This window comes from Chlorocebus sabaeus, chromosome 15, assembly GCF_047675955.1.
Source record: "Chlorocebus sabaeus isolate Y175 chromosome 15, mChlSab1.0.hap1, whole genome shotgun sequence".
In the NCBI taxonomy this organism is placed as follows: Eukaryota; Metazoa; Chordata; class Mammalia; order Primates; family Cercopithecidae; genus Chlorocebus; species Chlorocebus sabaeus.
The window spans coordinates 58,484,238-58,498,240 of NC_132918.1; the positions used below are offsets into that span (position 1 = coordinate 58,484,238).

The 14,003-nt window shown below is 40.3% G+C and overlaps 1 protein-coding gene across 1 annotated transcript in view; it reads right to left on the reverse strand.

Annotated features, from left to right (window-relative positions):
- Positions 1 to 14,003, reverse strand: part of ACP3 (acid phosphatase 3) — a 57,438-nt gene that overhangs the window by 19,639 nt on the left and 23,796 nt on the right. Inside the window, exons 6-9 of the mRNA XM_008009118.3 lie at positions 13,728 to 13,820; positions 11,156 to 11,288; positions 6,190 to 6,272; positions 3,385 to 3,488 (exon numbers count right to left, since the gene is read on the reverse strand). Coding sequence (XP_008007309.2) covers positions 3,385 to 3,488; positions 6,190 to 6,272; positions 11,156 to 11,288; positions 13,728 to 13,820 — 413 coding nt within the window. The remainder of the gene's footprint in view (positions 1 to 3,384; positions 3,489 to 6,189; positions 6,273 to 11,155; positions 11,289 to 13,727; positions 13,821 to 14,003) is intronic.

Consider the following 14,003-nt stretch of genomic DNA (forward strand, 5'->3'; position numbering starts at 1 on the left):
TCCTTAACTAGGCCATAAACATGGAACTGAATAATACATAACATATGTGCTTGAATATATAGCAAGACTGTATCAGAAAATTATTCCTCAGAAAAAAGATGTGGGTATGTGTTCCAGTCCTTCCATTGTGTCACATTAAGGAGAGCTCTCTCAATGCTTAATCTCAAAAACAAAACAAAACAAAAAAAAAACAAAAAAAAAAACAACAATGTACTATTTGGGAAAGTCCAATGGTGTAAATTAACCTCAGTTAAACCACCATGAGTTGCTTATGGAAGCCATTTGCTAATCAAGGAGGCAGGAGGGGAACTCAAGTAGGATTTAGTGATCCTTCTTTTGGTGGTAACCTTCCAATGGCTACTTTTGGATGTCATTATAAACAAGCCTTTTAAAATATCACTTTAAAAAGCCATATAAACATAGTAACTGCAAATATTCACTTATAAGATGTCTATAATGCCGGGTGCGGGGGCTCACGCCTATAATCCCAGCACTTTGGGAGGTTGAAGCGGGCGGATCACAAGGTCAGGAGATCAAGACCATCCTGGCTAACACGGTGAAACCCCGTCTCTACTAAAAATACAAACATTAGCTGGGCGTGGTGGCACATGCCTATAGTCCTAGCTACTCAGGAAACTGAGGCAGGAGAATCACTTGAACCTGGGAGGCAGAGGTTGCAGTGAGCTGAGATCACACCATTGCTCTCTAGCCTGGGCAACAGAGCGAGACTCCATCTCTAAAATAAAATAAAATAAAATGTCTATAAAACTTACAAAAAACCTCCCTAATATTATATGAATGGATGCTTATATCTTAGAATAACTTTTTCAGTAACAGCATCTTCTGTCTTAAGATGATATGGCCTAGATGATCAATACTCCATCAAACTCCATTATTCTCTTTCCATAGAATTGAATTATGGCTCAGAAGTGACCACATTGCCAAGACTCCCTTGTACCTAGGTGGAACCAAGTCACTAATTTAGCCAGTAGAAAGTGAGTAGAAATGATATGTGTCTCTTTTAAATAGCTGACGTGGTTGATAAGCAGGTTGCTGCCTTCACCCTTTCATTCCTTTCTACAAGCTGCCTGCACGTGAGCATGGCACCCTTGAAACTGTAGGTCCAAAAAGGGAACCCTGGGTGCCTGAATCACCACGTGTGAATCCCATCTATTAATGTACACCTGCATTGTACTGTAAGTGTGAAATTAACTTTCATTGGGTTAAGCCTTCAAGAATGTGAGGTTCATCTACATAGAAGACAAAATTACCCTTATTAGTGAATATATGTGGGAAACAATTTTAAAAGACTCAAAATTGGCTTTAGTGGTGAAGACACAAGCAAAAGATGCATACAAAGAGTTTAGATAAAATCATTTTATAAAATGTAAAAGTGAAACAAAGCAATATTAACTTAATGAATTATTTTATATAGTCTATGATTTTAAATCTCTATCTAACCCAAAATTAAATCTTTAAAGAATATTTTTAGCTACCTTTTCTACCACCTGAACAGTTTACATATTTAAGGTGGCTGAAAATCTAAAATATTCTCTCTTTCTGTCTCTTTCCATATCTTCTCACAAGACAATGTGAGATCACTTCACAGTCAGGATCACCATAAGCAGGCTTAGACAGAATTTATTAACTCGAAGTCTCCTTGTTCCTAATTTAAAAGCAATCATGTTTAACCTTTGATATTTCCCTAGAGTGCCAATAAAAAAAAAATCCTAATATAGCAACAAATTGGACTTGACCTTTATGTGACCCTTGGTTAATTTTTTTCTGTACGTCACTGCCTTTCAGTTGAAAAAATACTCCATACTTGATTCATAATATAGATTTAACTCAGGGTGGTAAGAGAAGGCAATTCAGTGGGAGAAAATGCTTCTGTGCATCCAGAAAGCAAGCTCTGGACCACTGGGGTCCAGAAACCAGAAAACAGGGAGGTACAAGTAGAGTCAGTAGCTTCTCTTGTCTTATCCCAAAGGAGATGGTGCCTGCTCCTGAAGCTGATCCTGGAATTTGGTTGGATTTATTAACTCTGTGCCCAGAACTGGCCTTTTGAAGGGCAGACTTGTGCTGGACTTGTTATTAAGAGAGGGTTGTATGTCTCTAGTCCTTTCATTCCCATTTTCTGCTCCATTTGGCCAATCTCCATTTTGTGGGTCTTATCTCTCCACTCTGACTCTAGATATTTGAGAGCAAGGTTAACTAAGACCACATTTTAGTTCTAGTTCATTGTGCCTGACACCTAGTTAGAGGTTCAATAAAAAATGTATCTACCATTCTCTAACTGTGCAGAACTCTCTTTGTAAGCAGTGAAGATATTGGTTGAGAATGAAGTCTCTGTGCTGTTACTTTCTTACTCTACAAATTCAGGGGCCAGAAAGTTACATCCAAGACTACAAAATTTGCGAAATGAAATACAGGGCCCATTGCTTAAACATTATTACAATTTAAAGATGGCAACAGCAGATCATTAAAACAAGCATGGGCTCTTTTGAGCCAGGTCCCCATGTAACTGCAGTCAGGTTGGGGTGCAGCTATTGTGAATGCCTTGAGGGAAAGGCAAAATAGATCTCCCTGACTAATCCTGAAATAAACTCTGAGGTCACTGCCTTAACTCAGCCCTTTCCTTGCTCTTATTTCACTAATAATATCCCATGAAGTCTGGTAACTTGTCCCAAACACCTCCTTCTTCTCCTCCCAATGAGAATGTCATTGTCACGCAGATAAATATTTTTGACATGACCTTGGCTGTGATAATCAATTCTTCCCCAGTTTTTCCAGGACATTCCTGGTTTTAACAATGAAATTCACATGTTCTGAGAACACCAGATTTCATGGGTCAATTCTGGGTGAACTGGGACACTTGGCTACTCTAACTTTGACCCTTCTAATGGATTTTCAAGATAAGCCGTGGTCATCTGGTGAGGGCCACACCAGGTCACAAAGAGGTAGACACCAGTTAGAAGTTTAAGAATCTTGACTTGTGGATATGAATCATCAGAAGCTGAATGAATATGTTTGAATTCTTTAATTTAAAAGATATTATATAACCATCAATAAATTTTTCTCTTGCCAAGTATATATATAATACATGCCTACTTCTTAGAATACCTTAATTTTTTTTAAAATGTAATTTCTGTTACATAGGCTATTTCCCAAATTTTTCATCTACTGTGCATGTTATTTTCCAATAAAAGTCTTCATGAAAAAGAAAAAAGAGACATGACTAACAAAGAGCTTGTTACCACCATTCTTCCCTCTGAATATAAAACCAAATCAAAGACAAACAGGCACACAACACTTAACCCAAAATAATAATAATGAAACCTAAGGTCCAGTGATACTGGTTTTGAAAAGCACTTAGTCACTTACCCCTTCTCAAAGTACAATTCCATCAAGTGGCAAGCAGCATAGGGAGGAAGGAGTCCGTTGAAAACATCTAGCGCCACCTGTAGGCCACTCACAGTAGTGTCATGCTACAGAGATTGAAATCAATTTTATCAAGCCTGTTCAGATTTACATTCAATAGGTATGAAACACTTGTAGAGCACCATGATGGCTTCTGATTCAATTCAATTTCCCATGCGCCCCATAATGACTTAATAAGTAGAGAAGGAAAGATTTTGGTTGCGTATTAGCGGTGTGCTAGGCAGTAGGATTTAGATATGTATCATTATTTCCACTTAAAAGATGAAGAAATTGGCTGGGTGTGGTAGCTCATGCCTGTAATCCCAGCGCTTTGGGAGCCCGAGGCAGGCGGATCACTTGAGGTCAGGAGTTCGAGACCAGCATGACCAACATGGTGAAACCCCATCCCTACTAAAAAAAAAAAAAAAAAAAAAAATTGCTGGGTGTGGTGGCGTGGGCCTGTAAATCCAGCTACTTGGGAGGCTGAGACAGGAGAATTGCTTGAACCCGAGAGGCAGAAGTTGCAGTGAGCCAAGATTGCACCTCTGCGCTCAGAAGGCGACAGAGTGCAACTCCATCTCAATAAAATAAAATAATTTAAAAAATAATAATAAAAGATGAAGAAATTGAGACCCAGGGAAATTAAGCAACTTGCTTAATGTCATATAACCCCAAAATGGAAGAAAGTAAATTTGAATCAAGTCTCCTTAAGTGCTGTGCCTTTTTGAAATACTTTCAAAGTATTTCAAACACATTAATGTAGATTATATTTTTCTATAGATTAGCATCATCTGTGATTTAAAGTTGTGGAAGAATATATGAGGTTTAAATGTTTAGGGAATATAAAATACCAGAAAGTATAGGGTGCAATTTAAAAATAATTGTAAAGCTAAATGTTTACCCCAGAGTGTCTGGAAGGTATAGGAGAGTGGTTTTCAACCCCTTTTCTGCCACTGATTAGCTATGTAATCTTAGGCAATCCTCAACTTCCGTATCTACAAAATTGGGATAACATTTGGCTGCCTAAACTGTTTGGCAGTATGCACATATTCAAAAGGGGTTAGAAGTAATCTAATAGAGAGAGAGAGAAAAAAAGGGGCTACAGATATGACATGCTGGAAGTCACACCATAAATTAAAACTAGAAATCAGATTAGACACTACAAAAATTGGCAGAAATGACTAATTTCAGGCCTGTCTGTCTCCAGGAAGCACTCTGCTCCTGCCCAGGGCTATTTCCCTAGTCTATACCATTTAGGGCTCCTGATAATAAGCAAACTTCAGTCACCTCTTTCACCTTCTTGCATGAATAAAAACATGACTTTCTTTCTCCAGCCGCAGCTGAGAAACCTTTCGTCATGGAGACGTGAGTGAAAGGAGTCAGCATGCTATGTCCTGTTTACCTGCTCATCCCAGACTCCATGGGCAGCTATTTGAATGTATAATACAATTGCAGAATTTTCCCCCAACACTGTGTCTCCCCCTGGCTTCTCCAAGATGAAAGCCTTTCCTAAGATCTCTTGCTCTGTTTTCTTTCTACTCCCAAATGTCGCTCTAACTTTGAGTTGCAGTCCTTCTTCTCTTTCCTCCTTCTATTCTCTTTGCCATCTGAAGTTTTCTGCTTAGATGCCCCTGTGGCATTTCAAACCTATTGTCTAATCAGTACATTTACCTAGCCCAAGACCACCTCCTTCCTGCCACTGAGAACTGAAAACTAGACTTCATCTGGGGCTTCACCTTCCACATCATTGTCTTCCACCTACTTCCAATTCATCACTGAGAATGCACACTCAGCTTTTGTTGTAACCTGGCTCACCTCTTTTCCTCTCCTGTCACTGCCCTAATTTTAGGCCATATCCCCATTTTTCTAGACTATCACAAAAGCTTTCTACACCATATCCTGTTCCCAACATCCAGTCATTCTACAAAATAATTAATTTCCAAAATACTGCTCCTATCCTGTCACTCCTGCCCTGCCTTCCCTGAGCAAACACTGATAGGGGGTTCTCCCTTGCTTCCTTGCTTCTTTCTACAATTAAACAAAGAAGCAGCAGGACAACATGGCCCTTCAGCTGCCATCCAGCATAAACTTCTGACACTTTATATCAGGGCTGTCTAAAAATCTTTCCTTGATGATGGAAATGTTATATATCTTTGCTGTCCAATTCAGTAGCCGCTGGCTATATATGGTTATTGAACACCTGAAATGTGGCAAATACACTGAGGGATTTAATTTTTCGTTCTACTTAATCATAATTTAAATGTAAGTAGCTACTTGTGGCTACTAGATTCCATATTGAGCAGCACAGTTAATGTCCACTAATTTGGTACCACCTTTTCCACACACTACTCTTGGCCTTCCACCTATGTCCTAATGATTCACTTTATTTGTCCTACACACTAGTGAGGAGCACTTACTAAGCCCTTTCATCTTGATGTGTTGGATGTGCTGCCTTGTCCAGGAATCCTTTCTGCTTCTCTTCTCCACCCTCTTGGAACAGAAGGGATGCCTAGCTTTTCTGAGGCACTAAAGCACTTGCCTGCATGGCATTTCCATACCATTTTGTATAGTGTTTATGTTCATCTTCTTGTTAGTTTAGATTATAAATCCCTTAAAGGCCAGAATGATGCATTTAATTCTAAAAGCTTTGTGCAAGTGCCTACTACGTACGAGGTGATGGGGAAATGAAGATATAGAAGATGAGGTCCTGTGCTTCAAGAGATCACACACTTGAACAAATAGATGCTAAATGAAGACAAAAACACTTACTGTAGAATACATGATAAGTTTTTTGTAGCTTGGCATCTGAGTTGCTCTCTTCATGTGATTGAGGATTTCATTGACCAGGACACCTTAAAGGAGATGAATCAATAACAAAACTGAACCAAACATAAGCTTCTATTTTAGTTCATTAGCTTTTTGTCAATTCATAGCTGAAGACTCTTCCTGCCATGACTTAAGAAGTGGGGCAAAGATCTAATTTTGTTGAGCATCTGCTCTGTGCTAGGTAGTGTGATTTACATACCTTTTTAAAAAACCGAATCCTATGTCTCAACCCTTTTATAGGTAAGGAATCCTAAGTCCAGAGATATTAAGTGACTCTCACAGCCAGGTGAGGAAAGCTGGATTGGCACACTAGGACTGTACCATACCAGGTTTTGTTAAAGCTCAGGTTAGGAGGCTGATAAACTTGGAAGGAACTTCAGATAGCTTTTTCAGATCATAAAAGAGAATTCTTAGCCCATGTTCTTCTCCAGAGCAGACCTGAAATGACAGCACAGCGGGTACTCCTCTGTTTTCACCCATCTTGCTTCTACTCCCTGACAGTCAGACCTGTGGGAAGCCATGGGAGAAAGCAGCTCTCTGGATGTTTGTACAGATCATGGACTATTCTCTGTGGACCATTTTTCCACGTTACCCTAGGTGTCACTATGTGGGGGACAGCCAGCATCTTTAGCTTTCATTTGAGGTTCTGTCTGTCTTCAGTAGAGGAAACTTTTGCTCTTCACACTTTACATCTGAACACCTAACTGCTGTTGCTCCTCAGGTGGTGAAAGACAGATACAGAGCTTACAGTATTTATCCTATTTGTAGGCACTGAGAGCTGTGAGGTACCTTGTGGTGCCAAAACAGATCCTGTTTTAAGGACATGTTGCTTCAGAGATGTCTATAACTATCTGGTGTCTCTGTTGGTCTCTTTACACTGCATGTGCTCTCCTGGCTGAGAATGACCAGTAGGGGTGTGTGTGTGTGTGTGTGTGTGTGTGTGTGTGTGAGTTGTAATGAGCGGGTTATTGATATTAACAGATTGACTATAATCTCAGGTTCTGTAGTGCACTCAGCAAACACATACTGAGCAGCTATGATGGGCCAGATACTGTGCTAGGAGAATCAGACCTGGTCCCTGCCCTCCAAAAACTCATAAAACAGTAAGAAGAGACAGGTCTGTATACACCAGTGAGTATAAAAAGGGGTTAATTAAGGAGGTAGGTGATCTGCTGTATCCGTAGATGCTGGAAATTCCTTGAGGATGAACAGGATAATCTGAATGTACATGTCTAATAGGTCTAAATCCCTCCCTCTCAGAGAGGGTTGCCCTGTGGAATGCATTAGGGACTTTAGCTTGATTAACATGTCATATTGGTGCTAAACTCTGTGGCCAAGCTTTTGGGAGCCATGACAGCCACCTGCAATCAGCAACTTGCCCTTTGTCAACAAGTGCCTTTTGGTCAGGCTGCAGTTTTGGTAATGAATATATCAGTTCTTGGTTCTGGGATGATTACACCCTTATCCCAGGAGTGATTGGGGTGACTATCATGATTATCTTCAGGCTCTGGAATATTAATATTCTGTTTTATAGGGGAAACTGAGGCTCAGAGAGGCTCTGCAACTTAATCAGATTATACAACTTGTAAGCAGGGAAGGAGGGCTTTAAATCTAGCATGTCCTGTGTCAAAAACTTTATTTGTAATCATTAGACCATGCTATAATGGAAAGCTAGCTTCAAAGTTATCTGTTGTATCCTTTTTAAATCTTCATAAACTAGACAAAATATCATTGATTTGAAGACATAAACTTTACTTCTTTCATTTCTAGTCTATAGCAGAGGTTGGCAAACTTTTCTGTAAAAGTCCAGAGAGTAAATGTCTTAGGCTTTGTGGGATATAAAATCCGTTGCAACTACTCAACTCTGTGGTGGTAGCATGAAAGCAGCAATAGACAATGCATGAATGAATGAGTGTGGCTGTATTTCAATAAAACTTTATTTACAAAACCAGGTAGTGGGCTGGATTTGGCATACAGGCAGTAGTTTGCCAACCTCTGGCCTAGAGCAAGAAGAGCTCTCTTTTCACTGATATGACCAGTCATATGGTCCTAAATTTGCCCCAGGGATTTTTTTTTTTTTTGGTTTGTGTGTGTGTGTGTGTGTGTGTGTGTGTGTGTGTTACTGAACAGTGTCACCCTTGAAGTTAAATGATGAAATAAACTTAGACTGGGCACAGTAGTTCATGCCTATTATTCCAGAACTTTGGGAGGCCAAGGTAGAGGATCGCTTGAGCCCAGGAGTTCAAGACTAGCCTGGGCAACATAGGGAGACCCTGTCTTGGCAAAAAATTAAAAAAAAAAAATTTAGCTGGACATGGTGGTGCATGCCTGTAGCCCCAGCTACTTGGGAGTCTGAGGTGGGAGGATCGCTTGAGCCTGGGAGGTCAAGGCTACGGTGAGCCCTGATCATGCTGCTGAACTCCAGCCTGGAGGACAGAGTGAGACCCTGTCTCAAAAACAAACATACAAACAAACAAAAAATACAAAGAAACAAAAACAGAACAAACTAACCAAAGAACTAGCAAAGGCCAGAAGATGGCCCTGATGTTTCCACATTACTCTTTGTCACCTAGACAATGTGTGTTTTCTGTATAGGTCTGTGTTCAGCTGTTTCATCATTGAACAAACATGTAGTTGACAAATCTCTCTTGCCCAGCCAGATCTGAATAATAGTCTGAGCTTTTGTTTTGGCAGAACCACACAGGAGAAAATTTCCTGCTTAACAATGGTGCTGGACTTTTTCCAGAAAGCAGGACTGCTGGTTTCATACAAGTGCCAGCCTTTAGAATCCAAGATCAGGGAACATCTCAGAGAAGGACTCTTATAGACACAATCTAGTTTAATCTCCTCATAGGTAGTGAAACAGAGATCCAGAGAGGAGAAGTAGCTTCTCCCAAATGTAATCTTCTAGTAGCCAAGGGGAATAAAAGAGGAAACATGAGGAAAGTGGAGCAACTCCATTTCTTATTCATATATACACATCTCTACATCTACTGTTAGACTACTGTCAACTCCTGTCTAGTATAAAGCATGCTGGGATTTTATTCAAATGCAGATCCTGATTCAACTCATTTGGGAGTGGGGCCTGTATTTCTAGCCAGGTGGTAGTTGATGCTGATGCTGAAAAGTAGACTGCACTTTGAGTCATGAGGGGCTAGATGCCTGAATCCACCATAACTAGGTTGGGGGAAATAAATCCCAACCCAATTGGGATTTATTTATTAGAAGTCCCACTTCTACCATCTGATGGGGCTTGCAACTGAGTCACACTGCTGGCACCTGGTGGGCCAGAAATTAGGCTGAGTGCTTATGTGGCTTCCATGGCATCCTCTGCATCTTTTGTTGTTAAGCACTTAAGATTGAGCTTCTGCCCATATACACAATATGTATCCTGCCTGGTAATTTTTTCCAATACTCCAGGTTCCATCTAAGACTCCTCTCTGGAGGCTCTCCCTTCCTCAAGGCTAGATCTTGTTGCTCATGTGTTTAATGTGAAGTAAGGACTTGCACATTTCTACCAAGTCTGTCTCTGTGCCATGCAATCAGGATTTCTGTAATAGCAGGTCTACAACATCCTCATGTCATTAATGGCCACTGTCGAAAATTTTTTGCCCCAACCTACTTTATTCATCTCACATGTATTTGCTCCTGACCATCCTGGTTTCATACCTCATTCCCCTAATTACAGCTTGCCTCACTCTTTATACCTGTTGGGTAGCCCTGCTTTTCTAGCTATAATTGACTCCTTTTCTGGTCAGTGATTTGAATTTTTTCCCTAGTTAAGTAGCCTCAGTGAACAACCTCCGAGTCTAGTCCAGCCCTAATATGCTTTGCCTCTAGGCATTCTCTTGGGATTTTGATGGACTTGTCCTGATGCTATGGTGAATAGTGTCTGTCAATGGCTGGAGTCATGATGCAATTTTATTAATCTCAAAATGCCTCGAATATGTGTGCCAATCTGAGTTGGACCATCTCCTGTGGCTTGGACTTTCCTCATTATGTCAACCTGACATGATGGACTTTCTCTTCTTCTTTATCCCTAGTTTTAATACCTATAATAACCACATCTGAGTCTGACACCCCATTTGGTATCTTGGCCTGCCCATCCAGTTTCTCTCATAGGCCCCAACATCTGTCTTTGTCTTTGCTGGTCCTGACTTTTTTCTTCCATCCACTTATCCTGATTACAAGAATCCAGCATCCTCTTGCCTGGGTCTGCCTTCATATGGCAGGGTGTCCTGTGCTACAAAGAGCCAATTCTAACCAAGAAGAGGCATCACTGATAAATAATTCTCAATAGCTTTCAATGTCAATGAAAAATTTCAAACTGTGTTATAAACTTGTCAGTTGCAACGTATTTTAATAGTGCATAATTAGTCTGAAAAATACAACAATTTGCCTGAAAAATATATTTTATCAGCTTTCAGAATGACTACCACTCAGGGTTTCAGGAAAACAGGCCACTTTTGTCCTACCTCCCACTTGAAAAATTCATCATATAGGCCACAAGACACAACTGATTTTCATGGGACTCAGACAAAGATTCTTGATTCTTGATCTGGAAGGGATGGAAAGGATCATTTAGCTTTGGCTTTCATTTTCCAGATAGAAAACTAAGGGCCTGAGTGAGTAATAGTTATGATTACACTAACATATGACATTGATTGACAGTGTATTATGTACCAGGTACTGTTTGTTCTAAGCCCTTTAAATACATACATTCATCTTAATACTCACTGTCTATGAAGTAGGAATCATTAATATCCCCATTTTGCAGAATGGAAGCTGGTGTAAGAGTGATTAAGTGAATTGTCTGAGATCACACAATTGATTAGCGGAGGGACTAGGACTCAGACCCAGATCATTCAACCACAAATCCAATATGCTTCTCTCATTTTTTAATACTTACCCCCTTGGAGCCTAGATTTCTCTTTCTGCTTGTGAATTCCATAGAGGGACAGGAGGGACAATTCTGACAACTCTCTCAGTTTGGTCATGGCGTCCTCAGTGGCCCAGGAAGGTAAAGTGAAATTGTGAACACTCTGTAGCAAAGAAAAAGGAAGAAAAGTGTATGTGTATTTGTATGACTGTCCTCTTTGTTGACTTATTTTATCCTTTTTCATCCCACGAGAACTAGTAGGGCCAGACTTGCTTGTCCTGCCATTTCTTTCTAAGAGAACTTCATATTGTGATAAGTAGTGGTATTGACTTTCAGAAGAGAAGCTTATATAAATGAATTTGTCCATTCCTACCCAGTCCATAGCTTTTGGTTTAACTCTGGATCAGTGGGTGGCTCATATTTTGCAGACTAAGGGTGCAGTAGGGAAATAATACCTCATTCCTTTATGAAAGGGTTAGAAATCTTTCTATGAACCTGATAGAGTTAAATGATATTTCCTTAAAAGCTGAATGGGGGGAGGCTGAGGCAGGAGAATGGCGTAAACCCAGGAGGCGGAGCTTGCAGTGAGCTGAGATCCGGCCACTGCACTCCAGCCTGGGCGACAGAGTGAGACTCCATCTCAAAAAAAAAAAAAAAAAAAAGAAAAAAAGAAGCTGAATGGGCTACCTGACGGGCTAGTTAGGAAAGGCAATATATTTCTGGAGCCTTCAGTAATACATTCTCCCCTACCCCTGTCAAGGTCTAGTTTGCTGACTTTTTTTTTTTTTTTCCAGAGACAGGGTCTTGCTCTGTCACCAAAGCTGGAATGCAGTGGCCATCACAGCTCACTATAACCTCAAACTCCAGGGCTCAAGCAATCCTCCCACCTCAGCCTCCTGAGTAGTTGGGACTATAGGTGCATACCACCACATGTGGTGTTTTTTTTTTTTTTTTTTTTTTTTTTTTTTTTTTTTTTGAGACAGAGTCTTGCTCTGTCACCTAGCCTGGAGTGCAGTGGCATGATTTCAGCTCACTGTAACCTCCACCTCCTGTGTTCAAGCGATTCTCTTGCCTCAGCCTCCTGAGTAGCTGAGGATTACAGGCATGCACCACCATACCTGGCTAATTTTTGTATTTTTAGTAGAGATGAGGTTTCTCCATGTTGGCCAGGCTGGTCTCAAACTCCTGAGCTCAGGCAATCCACCCACCTCAGCCTCCCAAAGTGCTGGGATTACAGGCATGAGTCACTGCACCTGGCCACACGTGGCTAATTTTTAAAAGTGTTTTGTAGAGGTAGTGCCTTGGTATGCTGCCCAGGCTCATCTTGAACTTCTGGCCTCAAAAGATCCTCCCATCTCAGCCTCCCAGAAGTGCTGGGATTACAGGCAGGAGCCACCACACCTGGCTGTAGTTCACTGACTCTTGAGGAAAGCCTGCACCTTGCACACAGTAGATACTTGGTAAATATGTGTTAAAATGAAGGAATAAGTACAAGCAGGGCAGATAGATACCTTGTGCCAATATTTATTGCCCGTTAGGAAGAGTTGATTAGGAGTCCCCCAGTTTCAAATGCAGGATTAAGAGAGAGAGAAAGTGAGTTCGTGAAAGAGGAGACCAAAGTGGGGTGACCTACAGAGGAAATAAGTGAGAGAGATTTGGAAAAGATATCATGTAACATGACCACATTTTGGAATAGCTCAGATCAAACTGTCATAAGGAAGAAAAAAAAAAGTCAAGACTGGAACGAAAATGGGGGCTCCTGCTTTCACTGAAGAGTCTTTTACAGGGCTAATGAATTTTCACTGAAATAGATGCTGATGATAAAGTGAAAATAGCGGGAAAGTAGCATGTGATTGGGTCAATTAACTCTAGGGTGGATGGAGGCAAACTGTGTCATCTGTTAGATAGGACTGTGGAAGTAATTGCTGACCCTAGACTGTCATGATGACCTCAAAGTTAGAAATCAATATGAATTAGGTGGGTGGTCAGAATCTTGCCCCGTATTTAGTGAACTCGTTGGGAAAACAGGAATAGAGAGTACCAGAAGGTGGAGCATGGTGAGTGAGAAACACCATGTAACCTTGAAAAACAATCATAATTTATCTGGCCACAAAGGATATTTCAAATGCATCGCAAAGCAAGAAAGAGGTTCTTTCCTGGTAAGCAAAGATAAATAGCCTGGCTTGTATTTTGCTTGTTTATTTCTACATTTGGAAATCAGGTAATTTTCCCCTCTTTCTTTATAACAACATTGTTTTTTCATTAAGACCCAGGACAGGAACTCAGCATTTTTGAGTGGCTGCAAAATGAATAAGCTCCTACTGAATCCAAACGGGGAAAAAACTAAAGTGGAAACTCATAGAAGAAAAGCTGTTTTGCTTGTAATTTTCCAAAGGGCGAAAACATAAATAATAATAGAGAGAAAAGAGAAGTTAGCATTTTCAAGTTAATCTAAGGAAGTTGTGAATTATGTTTCAACGTCGAAAGAAGTATGAGTAATGCATTCATAAAGAAACAAAAGAAAATATATTCATCTATTTCAAAATAAGCATAAATCATAAAATCAGATTGCAAGTTAACCTGTCATTTTTTTTTCTTTTACCTCACAATATAAAGGGTCGTAGATTTTACTCCAAATTCCAAAAAGGTCCTTGTCATGGAATCCTGAAAGTTTTCCCAAGGTAGCTATAAAATCCTGAAACACAAACAGAGAAAGAAAAATTCCTATACAGGTTTCTCAGCTTCAGCACTATTGATATTTTGGGCTGGACAATTCTTTGTTGTGGAGAGCTGTCCTGTGCATTATGGGATGTTTCGGAGTATCCCAGCCTCTGCCCACTAGGTGCCAGTAGCATTCCTAATCTCCCACTTGTGTAAC